This window comes from Triticum urartu, chromosome 5A (genome assembly GCF_056163025.1).
Source record: "Triticum urartu cultivar PI428250 chromosome 5A, HENAU_Tu73, whole genome shotgun sequence".
Taxonomy (NCBI): Eukaryota; Viridiplantae; Streptophyta; class Magnoliopsida; order Poales; family Poaceae; genus Triticum; species Triticum urartu.
In genome coordinates, this window is record NC_141877.1 from 620,207,484 (window position 1) to 620,226,226 (window position 18,743).

At 45.8% G+C, this 18,743-nt stretch overlaps 1 protein-coding gene across 1 annotated transcript; it reads left to right on the forward strand.

The window, feature by feature from the left end:
- Positions 1-1,823: 1,823 nt before the first annotated feature.
- Positions 1,824-4,057, forward strand: LOC125511292 (transcription factor bHLH106-like). The gene is made up of 2 exons (XM_048676622.2): positions 1,824-2,325; positions 2,873-4,057. Exons 1-2 carry the CDS (start codon positions 2,059-2,061, stop codon positions 3,356-3,358), a joined length of 753 nt encoding a protein of 250 aa, XP_048532579.2. The 5' UTR covers positions 1,824-2,058; the 3' UTR covers positions 3,359-4,057.
- Positions 4,058-18,743: the final 14,686 nt, after the last annotated feature.

Consider the following 18,743-nt stretch of genomic DNA (forward strand, 5'->3'; position numbering starts at 1 on the left):
CTTACTCCAGCCCTTAGAAGGATTCCTGATGCTTACTCTAGGGGTTGAAAGACATAAGGCAACAAGGAGGCGACCAACTTTCCTCCTCGACCCGTCGGCACCGTTGTAGGTCCCTCTGCGTCCCACCAGCCGCCACGGTAGCGAGAGGATGGGGGAATCTCGGATCTATGTGTCTAGTTTGTGTCCCGTAGGGTTCTTGACTTTTTTCATGGCTGGTGAAGTTGGGGCGGTAAGTTGGGGCGGTGGTAGTGATGTGAATAGTAGTGGTTCATCGGCTTTCTGCATGTCATTGGCTTTCCTCTGAGTGACACCGATGAGTAGGAGGATGGGTGTCCATCGCTAGCCGCACTCGGTCTGCCGTGATTAGCATTTGTCCATTGCGGCGACATGCTGAGGGGATGATGTTGCCGCATGTTTTTGTTCTCCACCTCCAATTTCGTTTGTTGAAGCCAGCTAAGTAGGAATTCATTGAAGAACTTGTGAGGATTATGTCCCTCTCAAGTGCTTGTGCCTTTCCGCAAAAAAATAAGGGCGGTTGGCAATATCGATTACGGGTGTTGGTTCAGGATCCAACAGTAATCATCATAGGATTGTGCACATAGCTGGTTGCCTAGATGGGATTCCCACAAGGCAGTTTACCAGATTCAGGCCCTCACTGTCGAGGTAACACCATACTCCTTTGATGTATTATGGTGGACTAGCCTCTTATGAGAACTAGGCTTTTGAGTACAATGGTGAGATCGCAAGGATCGTGTATGTAAGAGATGATTTATGGAGAGAAGACCCTAGCCATGCCTTATATAGGGGGACATGGCTAGGGTTTACATGATTCACTGGTCGGTGCAATCTAGCCTAATCTCCTGGGATACTCCTAGATCCGGGCATGATAGATTGATAGTCTTGTACACCAAGTAAAATTTTGAGGGGCTTTACACTAGCGGCGGAGCGTCATGGGGATCAAACCGGGCCATGGCGCGTCCTTGTCCTTGTCTCTGGCTTTCTCTCTAGAGTTGTTACAAATTTTGCCCAAGAACCATCGATGGCCCACTAGCAAGTGACCGGCCTGTCCTTCAGTATGTTTGACACTCTGCCACTCACTTACACCAAGTTGATCCCTCCATTGGTCAAGTCATGGGCTTGGGCCACCCTGTGGCCCAATGAGCCGACAGCCGGCCTACGAGTACACCCAGGGGCCTGCCATCATCAACCAGTGTGGTTTTTTCTCAAAACAAAAAAAAAATCAACCAGCGTGAACCAATACCCTGGTATTAATACCAATCCTTAATTTGGATTTGAAATGAACTTGTTAATATCAGCATGATCTGGTCACGCAAGGAAAACCCGGGACGCACTTTTCAATTCTCCATAGGTGGATAGAGAGAGACCTACTCGGGTTTCACTTTCACCCAAGTGGCGAAGCTAGTTCAAGCAGTGGTAGTGCCACAACGCGGCAAGGCAAGGCAAAACATTCCCCCGGGGTGTGGGTGAGCCGGCGTATACGCTGTTGCACGGGAGTCAAACGACGGATCGCCATCACCGCCACGGCCGTATCTCGCCGGAGCGCGACGGCCGGCGCAAGGTCGGCACCATCGCAGCCGTCGAGCCGCCCCCGCCGGGACATCTCTACCGCCCCTAGAGCCAGCTAGGCCAGCACCACCTCCCATCCGTCATCCCTAGCTCACAGGGCTCGCACAGGCACAGCCCTCTATCTCTGACGGGTCAACAAGCGGGCCCACCCGCCACTCACTCGCCTCACCTCGCCTCGCCCCGTCTCTCTCTAACATTCCCCTCTCTCTCTCTATCTCTATCCGCCCACATGCGCTCTCCCTCTCTCCTCGAAGCCCCGTTTATTTATTCTCGCCTCTCCTCGTTCCCCCATCCCATCCCATCCCATCCCATCCGTCTCTCTCTTCTCCCTTCCTTCGATTGCAGTCCATGTCCGAGGAACAGTAGTTAGTTCACAGCACAACACCACCGCGCCAATTAGTTTGTTAAGTTAGGAGCTTGTGATCAAGGCAGCAAGGCGAGAAGCTGAAGCTCTAGCTAGCTCTGGCGGGCATGTTTCCGGCGGAGGCGTCGTTCGCCGGCGCGGAAGCGGCCATGCTACCGCCCTTCTTCGTGGGCTCCATGTGGCAGTCGGCGCCAGGCGGCGGCGCGGCTGCCTTGTCCGAGGAGGACGAGGTAGCCGCCGCTGCGGCTGCCGAGGCAGCGCACGACCGCGCGGTGGCGGCGACGCGGAACCACCGCGAGGCCGAGAAGCGCCGCCGCGAGCGGATCAAGTCGCACCTCGACCGCCTCCGCGCCGTCCTCGCCTGCGACCCCAAGGCATGCAATTTCATTACACATCTAAGTCCTGTGCCCTCGTGATTTCCCCCTAATTTAGTTTCTGCGCAACATGCTCGATGCGAGATCGATCAAGCGAAATCTTTATGGAAGAACTGGATTGCGTGTCATGCATCTAGAATTCTACTGTGGATTGCAGTGGCTAGATGCTACCCCCATGAGTAGCTAGCTGCTACGGTTCTCAGCTCAGCTAATCCTTGTGATTAAAGCTGGATTTTGTGTGCGCAAGTAGCACTAGAATGGAACCTCTCCTAACTACTAGCTGCTATCATCCTATGAATGACACTGACTAGCTAGGTCAGGTTAGGGCTGCCTCGTCTCTTGGCTTGTTCCTCTCCATGATTTGCTTCTTTTGTGCCTAGTACCATGTCTACAATTTTGCATAATTTTTCACCTTCTCCTCTCTACCCTTTTTCATTTCTGATCAATCATACGCTCTAGGGTTCGTCATCTGAGAGATTGATTGTGCAAACAAGATTTCTTGATGAACTTTAGCTCATGAACTCATCTTGTACATGTGTGTTTACAGATAGACAAGGCAACGCTGCTGGCCAAGGCGGTGGAGAGGGTGCGGGAGCTGAAGCAGCGCATGGCCGGCGTCGTTGGCGAGGCGGCGGCGCCGGCGAGCCACCTGTTCCCCACGGAGCACGACGAGATCGTGGTGCTCGCGTCGGGAGGCGGCGCCGGCGGCGCGGCGGCCGTGTTTGAGGCCTCCGTCTGCTGCGACGACCGCTCCGACCTCCTCCCGGGCCTCATCGACACGCTGCGCGCGCTCCGCCTCCGCACGCTCCGCGCCGAGATGGCCACCCTCGGCGGCCGCGTCCGCAACGTGCTCGTCCTCGCGCGCGACGCCGGAGGACACGCCGACGACGACTACTCCACATCCTCCGAGGACGGCGGCGCCGACTTCCTCAAGGAGGCCCTGAGGGCCCTCGTGGAGAGGCAGGGGGCTGCCGCCGGCGACCGGCCCAAGAGGAGACGCGTCGCCGACATGAACATGCAAGCGGCTGCTTAATGAATCAGCTAGCCGGCCGGCGGCCATAGCTCATAGTATCTGGTCGATATGATTGCATATGGCGATGGATCTCATGCATGCCATGGTAATGGTACTACTACTACTACTACTATACAGCGTGTTAATTTGCTTTCAAGGTTAATTAGTTTTGTGTGATGGTTAATTAGTTCCAATTCTCCATATATACCACTATATGGCTAGCTAACTCTCCTTGGTGATGCCAATATGCCATGTATAATTAGGGATATATATATTACTACTCTTTTACCATTAGGGTTTGCTTGAGCTTTAATCAAATGTTGCTTCAAAGCCATGGCAAACCCAGCCCCTAAAATAACAGTTAATGTCAGAATATATGCACAATGCAAAGTTCCAGACTTGATTGCCATATGCTACATATACATTGGATAACTCTGGAAGCATTTCTGTTTACAAGATCCCACAAGTCCATTTTTGATCATGTCAGGGCATGCAGCTAGCTAGCTAGCCTTATATGCATGCATGCATGCATGCATGTAAGACAAGTCTTCGGATCAAACAAAGATGTTTGCATGCATACATGTAGCAATGCATGGCAAGTCCTAAGATCAAAACAAAGATGTTTGTTCCAACGCATTGCATAGCAATGTAGCAACATGCTTCCTGTCTGTCCGGTCTTGTGAATGAATGAAAAAAGAACGAATGTTTGGGGCTTGGACATATTGAATGATCTAGGCATGCATATGCCAGTTTGATTGTTTGAATATGGAGGAGAGGAAAGGGGAACCAATCAATGATTGCTTGTATTGGTGCATGCTGCAGTGCACAGTAGTATGGCTAGCCAGTGTGGCATGCAGAGCAGAGAGCAGTGAGCAGCTAGCTCTCATGACACATGAGTGCATGCATGGACTAGTTTGCTAGTACTGGTACTACATGCATGCTGATGCCTGCTGCTGCATGCCCTGTCTGGTCTGGGAAAGGGGGGAAGGTGGATGAGCTTTTGTTTCTTGCTGGTTTCCTTTTGTAATCTTGCTCCTCTATGGCTTTTTTAGAGGGAGGAGGGAGGGGCAGAGATCTCCATGTCAGGCCACCCACTGTGTCTGTGTGCATGCTCTTTTGTGGGGACAAAAGGAAGACATGGGGTGTGTGTAAAAATGTAAACTTGTAATCAAGCCATTGCTGTGATGTGCTTTCTGCCCACACTAGCTACTTGCTGGGGCTGGCAATGGCATGGCTACTTTGCTGGCTAGCTTGGCAGTTGGCATGCAGAAGTAGGTCACATGAATACACATACCTAAACGCTTGAATCTAGGGCGTGGAAGTAAATGTGATTGGTTTTGTTATTGTGACACTGTGTATATGGTAAGTAATCCATGGACATGCCAAGTTGAAATGAAAAAAAAATCAGGCATTTCATGTACGCAAGCAATAATCAACTAAACCAATCAGTGTATTCTTTCTGAAAACATGAATAAAAATTGTCATCCATGTCCATATTGCAATATACTTGAAAATAGTGAGAAATCGAGTTACAGACTTACAGCATAAGAACTTTGATTCATAGGATTCAAAATAGATAGGGCACATTGTTATGCAGAGACCGGATAAGACTTCATTTCAAGTGAGGTCTGGGTTTCTGCCTAGTGGTAGAGGTTCATAGTGGTGCATCCATGTTGATTAACTAGGGTTCAAACCCTATCTCATCCGGGTGGGTTCTATCCTACCCACTGGACATCATTTTTGATATCTTGGTGTGATGTTTTGAGTGAACGGAATATCCCTTTAAAAGAGATAAGCATATTACATGTGTCAATCCATAATCAACACAAAATAATGGGTTTGATTTCGACATGGAGAGGAAAATAGGAACCTATAGAGATTTTTCCAAGAAGATAGACTTGATCGAAATTTTCCTTTAAAACTGAGAGCAAAGTTCCCACATAGAAAAACTTCCAAAGATTCATTACTCAATAAAAGTTCCAAGGATTTGAACTCTTAAAAGAACAAATTCATTTGAATCACTAAAAGCTAAGAGAGAGGCCAAAAGAAGAGTGCAATACAATTACTGGTGGGCACAGATTTATGTAATTATTTCATCATAGTTTCCATCATTGTTTTACCAATACTACTAATACATCATTAAGGAGGACAGACTTTCAGAAGATCACATGCATATGTGTACGTAAGGCTGTGTCTCTGCGGCACAGTACTAGTATGTCGTTGCTAGTTCCAATCTTTTTATCAGACGAGAGCAGCTGCAGGAATCACATGTTTTCTACATCGAGATAACAAAAGAATGCCGTGTGTCTGTACGACTGTATATATACATATCTATGCCAGGGCAGGGCCGGGCTAGATGGAGTAGCTAGCAGGGCATGGCAGAAGTTCTGATCCGAACTCCCAGCACAGAGAATGCAATATTAATTGTTCAGAGTTATGATGCGTACGGGTATGCATTGTTTTCATGATTTAAGCATGCTTTTTATGACAACAAATAACCATTGAATCATCATCGAAATACTCCTTCTGTTCCTAAATCACGTCTTTTTAGAGATTTCAATAAGGACTACATACAGATGTATATAGATATATTTTAGATCGTAGATTCACTCATTTTGCTCCATATGTAGTCCGCATTGGAATCTCTAAAAAGACTGATATTTAAAAACATAGAGAGTATAAGTTATTCATCATAACACATTGGCAACTATTTTTAATGTGATTCCAATGTGAGAATCAACCTGTGGTTGAGTTGGTTAGGTGGACAGTGGTATCCCCAACCCACTAGGGTTCAAATCCTGGTGCTCTCATTATTCCTGAATTTATTTCAGGATTTCCGGCAATGCGCTTTCAGTGGGAGGAGACGTTCCCGTCGACGACGAGGCGCCTACGGTGACTTCGTAAATCTTAAGATGACATGCCAGCTCAGTCTCTCGGAGGTGCTCATAGGGGTAGGGTGTGCGTGTGTGCGTTCATAGGGTGAATGTATGCGCGTGTATATGAGCGTCTGTGTCTGTACTGATGCTCAAAAAAATGTGATTCCAATGATATATTTTTCACAGTATATAACTAACATTTTATCAATTAAAATAATGGAGAAACGTCTTTCCACAAGTGTGGCCATATAAACCCGAACCGAGAAAATATATGACGCCATCCGTGACCACCTAGGTTAGAACTTCATGTTTGAATTTCATGAAGTTACAAATTATATATGAAAAAAATTTGTTTAAAAATGATATATTATTCGGTTCAAAGTACACTATTATGTGCAAATTTTAGTGATTCTGAGTCTTCAAACATACCTGACGCTCTACAAAAATCAAGGGCTACAGATCGCAGTCATCACCAGCAATCTATCTATAAACACACTATGCTCCTTAATTTTGGAGCTCTCTCATTTAATTTTGGTGTACAATATCGGATTTGGTTCAGGATTTTGACTAGGTCAACAATTTTTATTGAGATTATTTTAAATTTGGTTCATAGAGGTGTTCAATTCTGGATCTGGTTCCCAATTTTGACTGGATCAACCATTTGAGATCTCAATATATAGACATGCAAATCTCTTACGTGTTCTAAAAAAAATCAAGGGCTTGAGTGAAGAACAAGAACAATTTTTTTGGTGAATACAAGAACAAGAACAATTATCCATTAAAATGCAAGAAAAAACTTCACACTTCTCCTTTGGCCTGACTTTATAGCGCTAAGACTCTATTTAAATTTGGATTGTAAGATTTTCATAGGAATATTGGAGGATCTGAATCCCAATGATTTTTTTCCTATGAAGGCAATTTGGATCATAGGATCGAGATTGTAAAATTCCTATGGAATCCATTCCTATGCCCCCCTATTCCATAGGAATCTCAACATGAGCTGAAACTTTGGTTTATTTTTCCTTTGAGATGCTCTCTCTCTCTCTCTCTCTCAATGCTTTAAAATCCGTATGTTTATTTCCTATGCGCCATCAAAAGGTACATCTCACAATACCCGCAAAAAAGGTACCTCTCACCAAATTCCTGTGATTCGAAACCCTGTATAACTTCATAGTACATGGCCTTTCAATCCTATGTTTTTCTTGTTCCTACGTTTTTTATTTTCCTGCAATCGGAGAAAGCCCTTACAGTTGATCGAGGTGCAATGGACAATGTGGGAGGAGCGAGCAAAGGGAACAAAGGGTTTGTTTCCTCGAAAAACTTATCTTGGAGTGTTCAAATGCACCATGGTGTTTCGCCTCCGAAACAGTAACATGTGTTTACTTACGGTTTTGCTAATTTTCAGCTGGGATTTTCTTAGTCCTCAATTGGTACCGGGTATTGTTGATATGATGTTAGAACTGTGCAAGATTTTATTAAAAAAACTGAACTTTGAGAACAAATCCTACTATTTTTCCACTACACACGATCAAATTATTACCACCGAGATCATGAACAAATTTGTAAATCAACAAAGGATTAGCCAAAAAAAATTGTGGGGAAAAGGATTAGCCAAATTGACAACTACCGATATCAGATTCCATTTTTTACAGATGAGTAAAACAATTGAGGCGGATATACATGAGTAAATTTTGTAAGAGTAAAAAAAAGCATGAATAAATTTATAAGACTGACTGAAAAATAATTATATTCCAGTCCATGAAGGCATAAAAAATCATGTTTAACTAAATTTGCTTTGGTCCTTGTCCAGCGCTAGCGAGACAGGCCGCCATCGACTGCTGGCTGCATCAGTGACGCCACACGCGCGCGCGCGCGCGCGAGAGAGAGAGAGAGAGAGAGAGAGAGAGAGAGAGAGAGAGAGAGAGAGAGCGCCGCTAGCTGGCTGGCCGTCGCTCGTCCAGTCGTCCTCCAGATTGCAGACGATGAGCGAAATAAAATGGCCGCGAGACGAACACGTGCATGTACACGAAAGTGACAATACGACGAACCAGTGGGAATGTGTATTGATGAACATATATCCTTGTGTGTAGAGAATGTGCATGTGTCGCTGTGCACGTACGTAAGGCTCTAAATCAGCCGCCCCTGCACGGTGACAATAACCAGAGGGCAAATACGAGTTCGTCACGATGGATGCATATCTTATACACGTGTGTACGTATTTAATTATATTCCCTTTTCGAAGTGGAAATGAAAAAGGAAAATCTCAAACGTCGATGTGACTTCATGGCTTGCTGGATGGAACCTAGAATCAAATCCTCGTGCTGATTTCCCAGGGACGAGGGCCAGTGAAATGTCCTAACATTGACTGCCGTACGTCCCTCTCCCAACAAAGCAGTGCCGTACGACCACCAATGGCTGCAAAACCAATGGTATTCATTATCTTTGGAAGTTTTTTCCTTTCGAATGGGTAGTTTCGTGCGAATTTCATACAAGAAAGTTTCTTTAATGAAAGAGCAAAAAAAAATTGGGGGTCATTTCAGCATGTGCCAATTTATTTATTTTGAACTAGATTCAAAGCTAACTGAAACAATGGTCGAAATTCATCATGCTTTCATGAAATGTTTGACATTGTCTTGAAATATTTGTTTGTGTTTAAAAAAAGTTGAATTCTTCTCTTCGTCATCCAGCCAGCGCCTTTTGTTTCCTACTCACGTACTCGACTTGCCACAATTTCCCCGGCTAGGGTTGAAACTTTTGTCGGCAATTTTGGTGTGTACCAAAATATTCTTTTTCTCTCAAAACGTTGCACTAAAATAAAAATAGGTTGAAATATTGGTCATAATTTGATGAGAAAAGTACTTCTTTTTATCTCTCAAGTTTTTGAGGGAGATATTAATTTGGTCCCTCATCTTTCGGGTTGATATTTTGACCTTCGTGTTTCAATACGGAGCACGATTTCCTCTAAAACCACAGACAATGGGTTAAATTGCTGAATTTTCTGTTAACCAATTGGCAGGTCGAGCCACTTAACAAAAAAGCCAAGAGCTATTCCAAAAATAACAAATAAACTAACACTAAGATGAAATTTTTCGAGAGTATAAGACCCTTCGTTTCTCCTATGTGATTTTCTAGGGGAAAATCGTAGCAGCTGCCACCACTTAGCGACGACGTCACTAGTGCTAGCCAGGCCGCGCTCACGCGGCACACCAGCCATATACCGCCATCGGCGCTGCCTCCTCAGGGCATTTTCAATGCAGAGGCGCTTGTTTGGGCGCTTGCATCATTAAAAAAAGAATTAATCAATAAGCACCGGTGGAGGAGTCCGCCTTTCCAACGCACGAGCGCCGGGTTGAGCGCTTAGCTGATTTTTTTAGTGTCGATCTAGCGCCCCGCCTAACGTCAAAACAGATGCATGCGGAAAAAAAAGGCTCAAGCGCCCGACGTCAGGGGAGGCATCGATGCCAAAGGAAATCCTGGGATTGACCAGGAATCGAGCGGAACGGCCGGGAAAGAGACCCTGGCGCCTAGGCTAAGCGCCTGCGTTGTAGATGCCCTTAGGTCTCCTTGACACAAGAAGCCACCCCGGCGAGGAGACTACACTATCAATTCTTTAAAACTAAAAATGTAGAATTCTTTAATTTGATTACATTCGTTCAAAATATTCTAGAACTATGTCGAAATGATCAAAATTTTCATTCATTTCAGTGAGGGGTGAAAATATATTTGCTTCCAAAATGTTAAACCATGCTTCTCGACATCCATCTTTAAGCTCAAAATAGGTTTTTGCCCCCTTTAAAAATAAAGGGATATACCGTCGAACTGGTACAAAGTAGCGAGGAATAACCCTCAAACAAGCCGATCAAAAGAAAAATAAAATGGCATCCAAGACAGGGCATATGTGCTGAACTTAAAAAATAGAAAGCTGCACACCTAAAAAGAGACATCCAAGACTACTCAACAAGACCAAAGTCGTGCCGACCAGAGAAATCATCGGACATCGTGGTACCAAACACACCGAACCATCTCCGAAAAGGGGTGGCTCGCCGCTTAGACAGCCCCCTCCTTTCGGGTTATGAAGCACCGCTCCTATTAGGAGATGGTAAGAACTAAGAACAGAGACTACAAGGACACGTTTATAAGATAGCAGAAGATCGAAACCACCCTATGCCAAAGTCGAGGACGCTACATGTCAGTGGCAAGGCAAACCGAAAGCGTTTGGGAAGCTACAACCGAGGGGCGTCGGGGATCCGTGGCGACACCCTCAAGATGATGACGGTGTAGGCGAGCCAGAAGGATGTACTAGAGTTTTCACCCTGGAGCCCTCGTACCGTAAGAGGACCTACTGCGACGCCCTCACTTCGGGTCGTGAAGCGCCGCTCCTGTCAAGAGATGGTAAGGAAGAACAGAGACTACAAGGACACGTTTATAAGATAGCAGAAGATCGAGACCACCCTAAGCCAAAGTCCAGGATGTCGGTGACAAGGCAAACCCGAACCGGCTGGCCAGCTACAACCGAGGGGCGCCGGGGCTCCGTGGCGGTGCCCTCAAGAGGATGACGAGGCACAAGGCCACCGTCGTCGAGCCCGAAAGGACCTGCGAGAGTTTTCACCGCAGAGCCCTGGTACCGTAAGAGGACCTACTGCGACGCCCTCGAGAGGGAAGCGACACCCACAGTTGCCGTCATCGTCTCCGGCACCGTCCGGAGCCCGGAAGCTACCATGCATCCACCTTTACCAAGGCCGATGGACGGTGCTACTATCAAGCATGTCACCTCCGCTGTATACGTAGACGGGGCGGTCTGACTCTGACTCTACCGCCCCAGGCCCATCCAAGATCCAGCCCCATCAAAAAAGATACAGCTCCATCGAATGCGTACGTACGGCGGTGGTTGCGGCGCTGTGGATGGATGGACCCAGAGCACGTAGGCACGTACTGTACGTGGAAGCCGCGGAGAGAGATGGACGGGCACCGGCGCAAGTAGCTCGATCGGCGTGGCGACGGCGGGTGCTTGTCCGTCGCGTGGGTACAAAGGAAGGAAGCGTGCCCGCAAGGAGATCGAGTGAAGTACTCCTACGGGGTTGGGTCCGCCGGCCTCACCCTCGTGTACGACAGTACGAGTCGCTAGCCCCGGGACCATCCTTCATATAATTTGCACACACAGACACAGTACACAGACAGGCACGTCTCTCTCGTCCATTCTCCTTCTATAATTAAGTAAGCAGAGCCGCTGCTCTCATGTGCAGTTCGGTACGTGATACCTACGGTACTAGCTACACGCGCACGCGGCCTTCATTTCATGTGCCCCTTGTCGCACGGAATGTGTGCCAGCACCACAAGCTAGAGCCGCACTGCACCGGTCCTCACGTATACTATAATGCATGCCACGTACGTACAAGTACTCTATATATACATGCATGTGTGTATCCTTAATCCCTTCCTTATGTGGGACTAAAGTACTGGCCATGAATGAACGAGCAGGCTTGCAGTACTGGCCACGAGTACTACTACGTTTTAGTAATAATTAACCACATAGCATAAGAAGGAGGAGAAGCAGAGACACAAAGAGAGGGTGTGGTGTGTGGCGTGGAGAGGAGGGCGTAGAGGATCCGGGGCGCGCGTGCTGCGAGTTGTGTCAGCGGCAATCATCATTCCCTTTGCCGGTCCCATGCATGCAACGCAACCAACCAAACGCTCTGTCCCTTTCCTTCTTCAATCCATCCCTCTATCCCTTCTCTCCCTCTCTCTCTCTCTCCGCACGTGACGATCATGCCGTCATGCTCGAACCCCGTCTCCACCTCGCCACTCTCTCTATCAATTGCTAATCATGGCTGCCACCTTTTCATTCCCCTAACTAATCACTGCTAATCATCACCGCGTCTGCGTGCCCGGCCTTAACCGCTTTACACAAGCATCGCCTTTCTTTCTCCCTTTCTTTCCATGCATCTCGGCTAGTCGGCTCCTTCCATTCCTTTTTGCTATGCATGTTTGATGTTTCCCCTTTCATTCCACACCTACCTATCACAAGCCAAGCTTTCTTGCATTGCCCGTGTAGCTAGGCAAAGGGCTCTGCCTTTCGGTAATCCAATTCCCAAGTTGGCTTGACAGCTGTTGCGCACACGTTAGACATGTGCTTACAACCCCGTCATTAGCATAATACTATAATTGCTTCAGTAGGGTCCATCGACAGCTCGACTGAGATTTTTCCTTTATGTCTAAATATAACCTAAAACATCATGTTTTTTTGGCGGAAAGGCCCAATACCCTTTTTTTTTGCAACTTATGATTAGCAAAACTGGCATTCTGGACTTGTAGGATGAAACCATATTGGCATATTCTACGTACCAAAACTTGGCGCGATTTTTGGCGAAAAGAGAAACAACATACAACCAACGACCAATTAGTTAACCGCCTCCAGGGTTGGCCTCATGCAGCCGCCGCCTCCTCTCTAGTAAAAAGTCTAGCTAGGGTTCCTCTGCCTTCTCCGCCACGTCTCCGGTGGCTTAGGGCCATGGGGGCGTGGCGGATCTCGGCCCTTGCTGGCGGGAGGGCTCCTTTTTAAAATGTTCTTTTAAGTTTTGTTAGGATTTGTGTCCTACTCAGAAAGACGAGACGGTGGCAGCTCCTTGAAAATGAAATAGGTTCTCTCCACCTAGCCCCTGTCCCCGGTGGTGCATCTAGCATCGTCGGAGGGCGCGTGAAGGTGTGCCTTCGACGGATCTCGCATGATTCGGCCGTTGGTTGTCTTTGGTGGATCTACTCAGATCATGTCTTTATTCGTCTACATTCGTGCGTCTTCGAGTTGGGTCATATCGATCTACACATCTCTTCATCGGCGGCGGTTTCTATTCTGGTGCGTTGGTCCTATGGGGCCTTAGCACAACAACTTTTCGACTGTCTACTACAACAAGTTTTGTCTAGCTCCAGCGAGGGTGAGGCGATGACGACGGTGCGCCTTTGGCTCGCTTCAGTGCTTATAGTCATCGCTAGGTGTTCTATGGATCTGGTTTAATTATTTCTGGTATTTGTTGTACTGCTATGGTTGAAGAGAATAGAACGAAAGTTTTTCTTTTGAAAAAGGAATGACCAATTAGTTAGTGGCAATTGGTATGTTTCTTTTTTACCAAGGTTGAATTCATAATTGCTACACTTGTAAAACACGCAAAGGGTAGGCAGAGGTCACACTCTCCCGCTAACCCAACAAAAAGAGTTCCGACACTTGTGTGGACCACGAATTGACAAGAAGGTGGAAGAACCTAAGCTAGTTCCATCAAAGTAATTATACGAACAGACACAGATGAATAACTTAATTACCCAATCTACCGAAGAGAACCAATGGTAAAATGTGGCAAGCATCAGCCAGGAACCAAGCTGGCCCGGAGAGTCTCGTCCATATATACATCATCTCCTGGCTAGCTACGGCTATCTAGCTAGCTCTCTCCACTTTGCACTCCTTGGGAAAGTTATTACCGCCTTTTCGATCTCCAAGTCGATCGTGTACTCACTAATGCGCAGGTCAAACCACGGCGCCTAGCTCGCCATAGCCGGCACGGTAATGTACCACGCTCGAGATGGAAAGGGGCATGCTCGGTAGCTTTTGACATGCGCGCTCGAGAGTCCATGATTAACCGCGAGGCGAGGCGCTAAAAGACGAGGAGGCGGCCAAAAAGACCTTTGGAGCCATGGTCGATCGACGAAATGAATGGAGAGATGGATGATCGTCGACAGCCTTCGTGCCCTACTCTACTGGCGTGACATGTTTGGGTGTCTCCTGTCCTGGCCGCTGCGTGCGATGGTAAAAAGAGGGTAAAAGGGTAAAGGCAGTTGAGCTGTTGTTCCTCGGATCGTGAGAAGTCACTCGGTCACTCTCGCTCGTTCTCACCAACGGCCGGGGTAGTCGCCGTGCATGCATGCATGCATGCGTGCTCAAAAGAAGAGACTCGGGCGGAGCGGACGGACACGCGCGCACTCGCACGGAGCGCTGCGTCTGCGTGCGGGTGAGTGTCAGGAGTGAAACCATGTTCGATCCACCCGAAAGTTACTTTCCCGGCCAGATGATCAGCGCCACCATCGAGCACCACCTTTTCTTAATACTCTATAGGTCGACGGGAGAGGCGATGGGATGGAGCAAGAACTAGTTAATCTGATGCTTTTTGGCAAGATTAGAGAAAGCTAACCGTGGTGCATGCGTACATCAACTACGTATAGTACTAATAGGTCATTCTACGTACTCCCTCTCCCTTCGTTTATGTGTATAAGTCATCTTACGAAAACCAGATAATCCCAAAACACTGACGCGGTGCATGCACTAACTTTCACCCCATTTCTTGTTGCTTGACATAAATAAAGGAATCAACCAGTAAAAGAGGTGGGGCGTGTATGACTTCAGTGACTTGAGACTTTCAAACACGACATACAGTGGTCTGTTCATTGCATGCAATGCTATTAATTACTCCATCTGTAAACTAATATAAGAGCATTTAGATCACTACTTTAGTATTCTAGACGCTCTTATATTATTTTACAAAGGAAGTAGCAAATAAGTATTAAAATCTCTCGTTTTTTCTTTCACCTTGGTCACGGTGCACAACCTGCAACCTAAAATGATTTATACACCTAGACGAAGGGATTAACATTTATTAATGTTGATGAGCTAAATTAGTCCACAGAAAATAATCAGGGGCACCGTCGTCCAAAATTCTTTTAGTGCCCCTGGACCATGTGCATGCATCCTACTAGCACCGTCGTGTGACGAACAGTATGGTGATTGATGCCCACTGCACGCGACAGAGCGAAATGCTACATGCTTCCGCTGAAAGGAAAGCCTGAGCTGAGACTGTAGAGGCAGGCACGCCACAGTTACGGGCACTTGTCCCGCGGGCGCGGGGGATTCGGAATAAAAATTGTCGATCATGCTGTAGTAAGCGATTAGGCATCGGGCGCCCCTGTGTGTGTGACAGCGACCATTCCTGGTTTGCGCCAAAAGAGAAGGAAGAAAGAGAGAGAAACAATTTGTATGATGAGATTCAGATCCAACCGGAGCAGTGCACCGTGTCCGTGCTAAAGCAGATGAGATGAGTTGAATTGAAAGATGCCATTCTTTTCAGATTGGAGTTGTCATGGCTTTTGCACGACAGCCCCCTGCTGTTTTAGGACAGTCTCCTGTGTGCGTGTGTGTGCGTGCGTGCGCGTGTGTGTGTGTGTGTGTGTGTTACCCATACACAGTTTCCAAGTACAGTTCATGCGCACCGAAAGCTAGCCCGGCCATGGAGAGAGAGAGAGAGAGAGAGAGAGAGAGAGAGAGAGAGAGAGAGATGTTATAAGATGATTAGAGGTCAACCGGCCCATTGGGAGTTTTGGGCAGCTCGCACTGGAGAAATCCTGCGTCGCTTTTGGTGGAAAAGCTAGCCGGCCGGCCGGCCGGACGACACACCAGAGGCGGACGACGATCAAGCGAAGAGGAAGAAGAAGTCAACATGCATGCATGCACGCCACCCACACACATCATATCCGATCCAACACGGGGAACGGCTTTTCGAAAGTCTCTCTTTCCTGTGGACTGTACGCAGCACTCGCACGCTACTTCTGGTCAACAACACTAGTTATCAGGCAGCTATCGGCTCATCGGCAGTCTATCTTTATTACTTTTTCCTTTTTCCTTTTCGATTCCAAATAGGCTTCACCCCCTTTCTATCGACAGCTCTGCCTATGGCGAATATGTCGTCGTGGTAGCGCCTCCGGCTCCCTCTGTGGATGTGTGATCGATCGGTCGTCGTCGTACGTAAGTAAGTTGTGACGAATCATCATCATCATCATCATCATCATTATCTTCTTCTTCTTCTACTTCTTCTGGTTGATATGTGTCCACATGGGTCTTTATTCATTTTATTCAGAGACTGTATGCCATGCTAGGTAAATTATCTATCGAAATTTCTTTCAAGAAAGAAACATCATCGGCCGAGTTTCAGAGCTAGGATCTCTCTTGGCCTTGCTTTGTCTGTCAAGGCCGTGTCGCCAAGGACTTCAAATGCTAAAAATCATCTTGTACATACTATGCTAACTTCATTGTTTTTTAAAAGAAAACTGGAAAAAATCACCGATTCTGAAAAAACACGAATTAAAAAACATGCATTAAAAAAGAAAAAAGAAAACTGAAAGAAAACCGCTCCGGAAATAACCAGCAAACCAGGAACGAACTAGGTTGGGAAGCATCCCAAAAACGGTGGATTCCCGCGAGAGAATAGAACAATGAAAAAAATAACAAATTATAAATCACTAGTTTTTCTTAGAATAGTTATAAATCACTAGTTGTTCGATGGCGTAGTGGTTAGTGTCGCTTGGGCTGAAGGAAAAGATCAGGAGTTTGAATTCCGGAGGTGCACCGTTTTTGAAGGGCTTAATCCGGAATTTTTTATTTTTCCGCACGTGTTTTTGATTTTTAAACGGTTTTCTACCGGTCTTCCTTAGCTTTTCGATAAAAAAAAATCAGAAAAAATTCTTTTGCGTGAAAAAACTGTGTTTTTCTTTTTTTTCCTTTTGCGAGAGTCACGTTTTTTTTGTGAGAAGCACGGTTGTGTTTTAGCGAGAGTCACGGCCATGCCTTTCGAAAACGGAAAAAACACGTTTTCTTTTTTTTTCTTTCGCGAGAGTCACGGTTTTGCTTTGGCGAGAGGCACAATTGCGCTTTCGCGAGAGTCACGGCCGTGCCTCTCGGAAAGGGAAAAACAAAACGCGTTTTCTGTTTTTTTTTCTTTCGCGAGAGTCACGATTTTGTTTCCGCGAAAGGCACGGTTGTGCTTTCGCGAGAGTCACGGCCGTGCCTCTCGAAAAGGGAAAAAAATACGCGTTCTCTATTTTTTTTCTTTCGCGAGAGTCACGGTTTTACTTCTGCGAGAGGTACGGTTGTGCTTTCACGAGAGTCACGGCCGTGCCTCTCAGAAACAAAAAAACGTATTTTCTGTTTTTTTTCTTCCACGAGAGTTACGGTGTGATTTCGCGAGAGGCACGGACATGCCTCTTTCGGAAAGGGAAAAAAACCATGCTCCCGGTTCGGTTTTTTCGCTCGGTATTTTTATCGTTTTTTAAAAAAAGTTTGTTAAAACCTATCAACATGGGATCTAGTTTTGAAGATCTCGACGCGAGGAATCCAATGATGAAAACGGTTCGAGATTTGGACGCACGGTTTAAAAGATAAAACCTTTTGAATAAACGGATTTACGAAAAAAGGGAAAACTCCCAGGTTGCGACAAGTGGCGCGCTACATGGACGCCACTTGTCGCGACCTGCAAAAATGGAGTGTTCTTTACAACGAGTACTTCTTAATTAGTGATTTCGGTTTTTGAACGTCTTGACATGAAAAACATAGGATACATGGGCCGGCCCAGCCTGGCAGCGGAGGGGGTGCGCTTCAGCGCCCGTTTGAAAAATGATAACAGGCGCCTGAAGCGCTAATTCCACCGATGGCCGCAGCGATGCTGTATGGAGCAGGCATGTTTAACGTGATCGGCTGTGTCGTTCTTTCATCGTCTTTTTCTGTTAGTTTTCTTCTGTTTTCCAATTATTATTATTATTATTATTATTATTATTATTATTATTATTATTATTATTCTCAAATATAGAAAAAATCAATTCTTAACTTTCCAATATTTTGTAATTTCATGATTTTTTATAATTGATGAAAAAATTTGAAATTCAAAATCATTTTTTGCATCATGATTTTTTTTCTAAATTAGGGAACAATTTTGAAGTCATGTACATTTTTTGAAATTCATGAATAGTTTTTAATACATGAACAATTTTTAAATTCATAGATTTTTTTTACAATTTGGAATAATGTTTAAAAATATGGTAACAAACTTTGAATTCACGATCATCTTTTCAAATCTGGAAACAATTTTTGAAATTCAGAACATTTTTTGAAATTGGGAAATTTTTTTAAACCAAGACTATTTTGAAATTCACCATCACATGAGTTTTTGTATTTGCAAACATTTTTCCAAATTCTTGAGCATTTTTTGAATTTCATTAAAAGGGAAAAATGAAGAAGAAACATGGGAAAGAATAAAACAAAGAAAAGAAAAAAGAAACAAAATGCAAAAATGGAACGACCCCCCCCTCTTTCGGACCAGAGAGAGAGGGGAAGAGAGAGAGAGAGAGAGAGAGAGAGAGAGTTGCACCTCTCATCTCATCTAGCGAATTATGTTTAAAAATAAACTAACATGCACAGAAGATGCAGGTCTACCTTCTAACGAGTTTATCATTATATATTCTCTCAATCCCATTTTTTCGGTAAAAAGAAGTTTTATTTTATAATTATGGTGTTACAATCAAGAGGCAAAAGTTTCCCGATACATGGGCCCTTCATGTGTGGTCAAATAGTGGTGGTACACTCAGTGAGGCTATAGTTTACCAATTGATTTGCAACTATATTTTGTTCCCTTTGAACCGTGGAATAAACTCATCAGCATCAAAGATCTAATCTCCGCGGCAAGATGTTCATAAGCTAAGCGAGCCAGTCGATTACGTGATAATAT

Bases quoted from the DNA above. Each gene is read 5' to 3' on its own strand.
- LOC125511292 (XM_048676622.2), top strand. From the start codon at position 2,059: ATGTTTCCGGCGGAGGCGTCGTTCGCCGGCGCGGAAGCGGCCATGCTA. The intron at 2,326-2,872 runs GCATGCAATTTC...GTGTGTTTACAG, and splicing joins TCCTCGCCTGCGACCCCAAG to ATAGACAAGGCAACGCTGCT.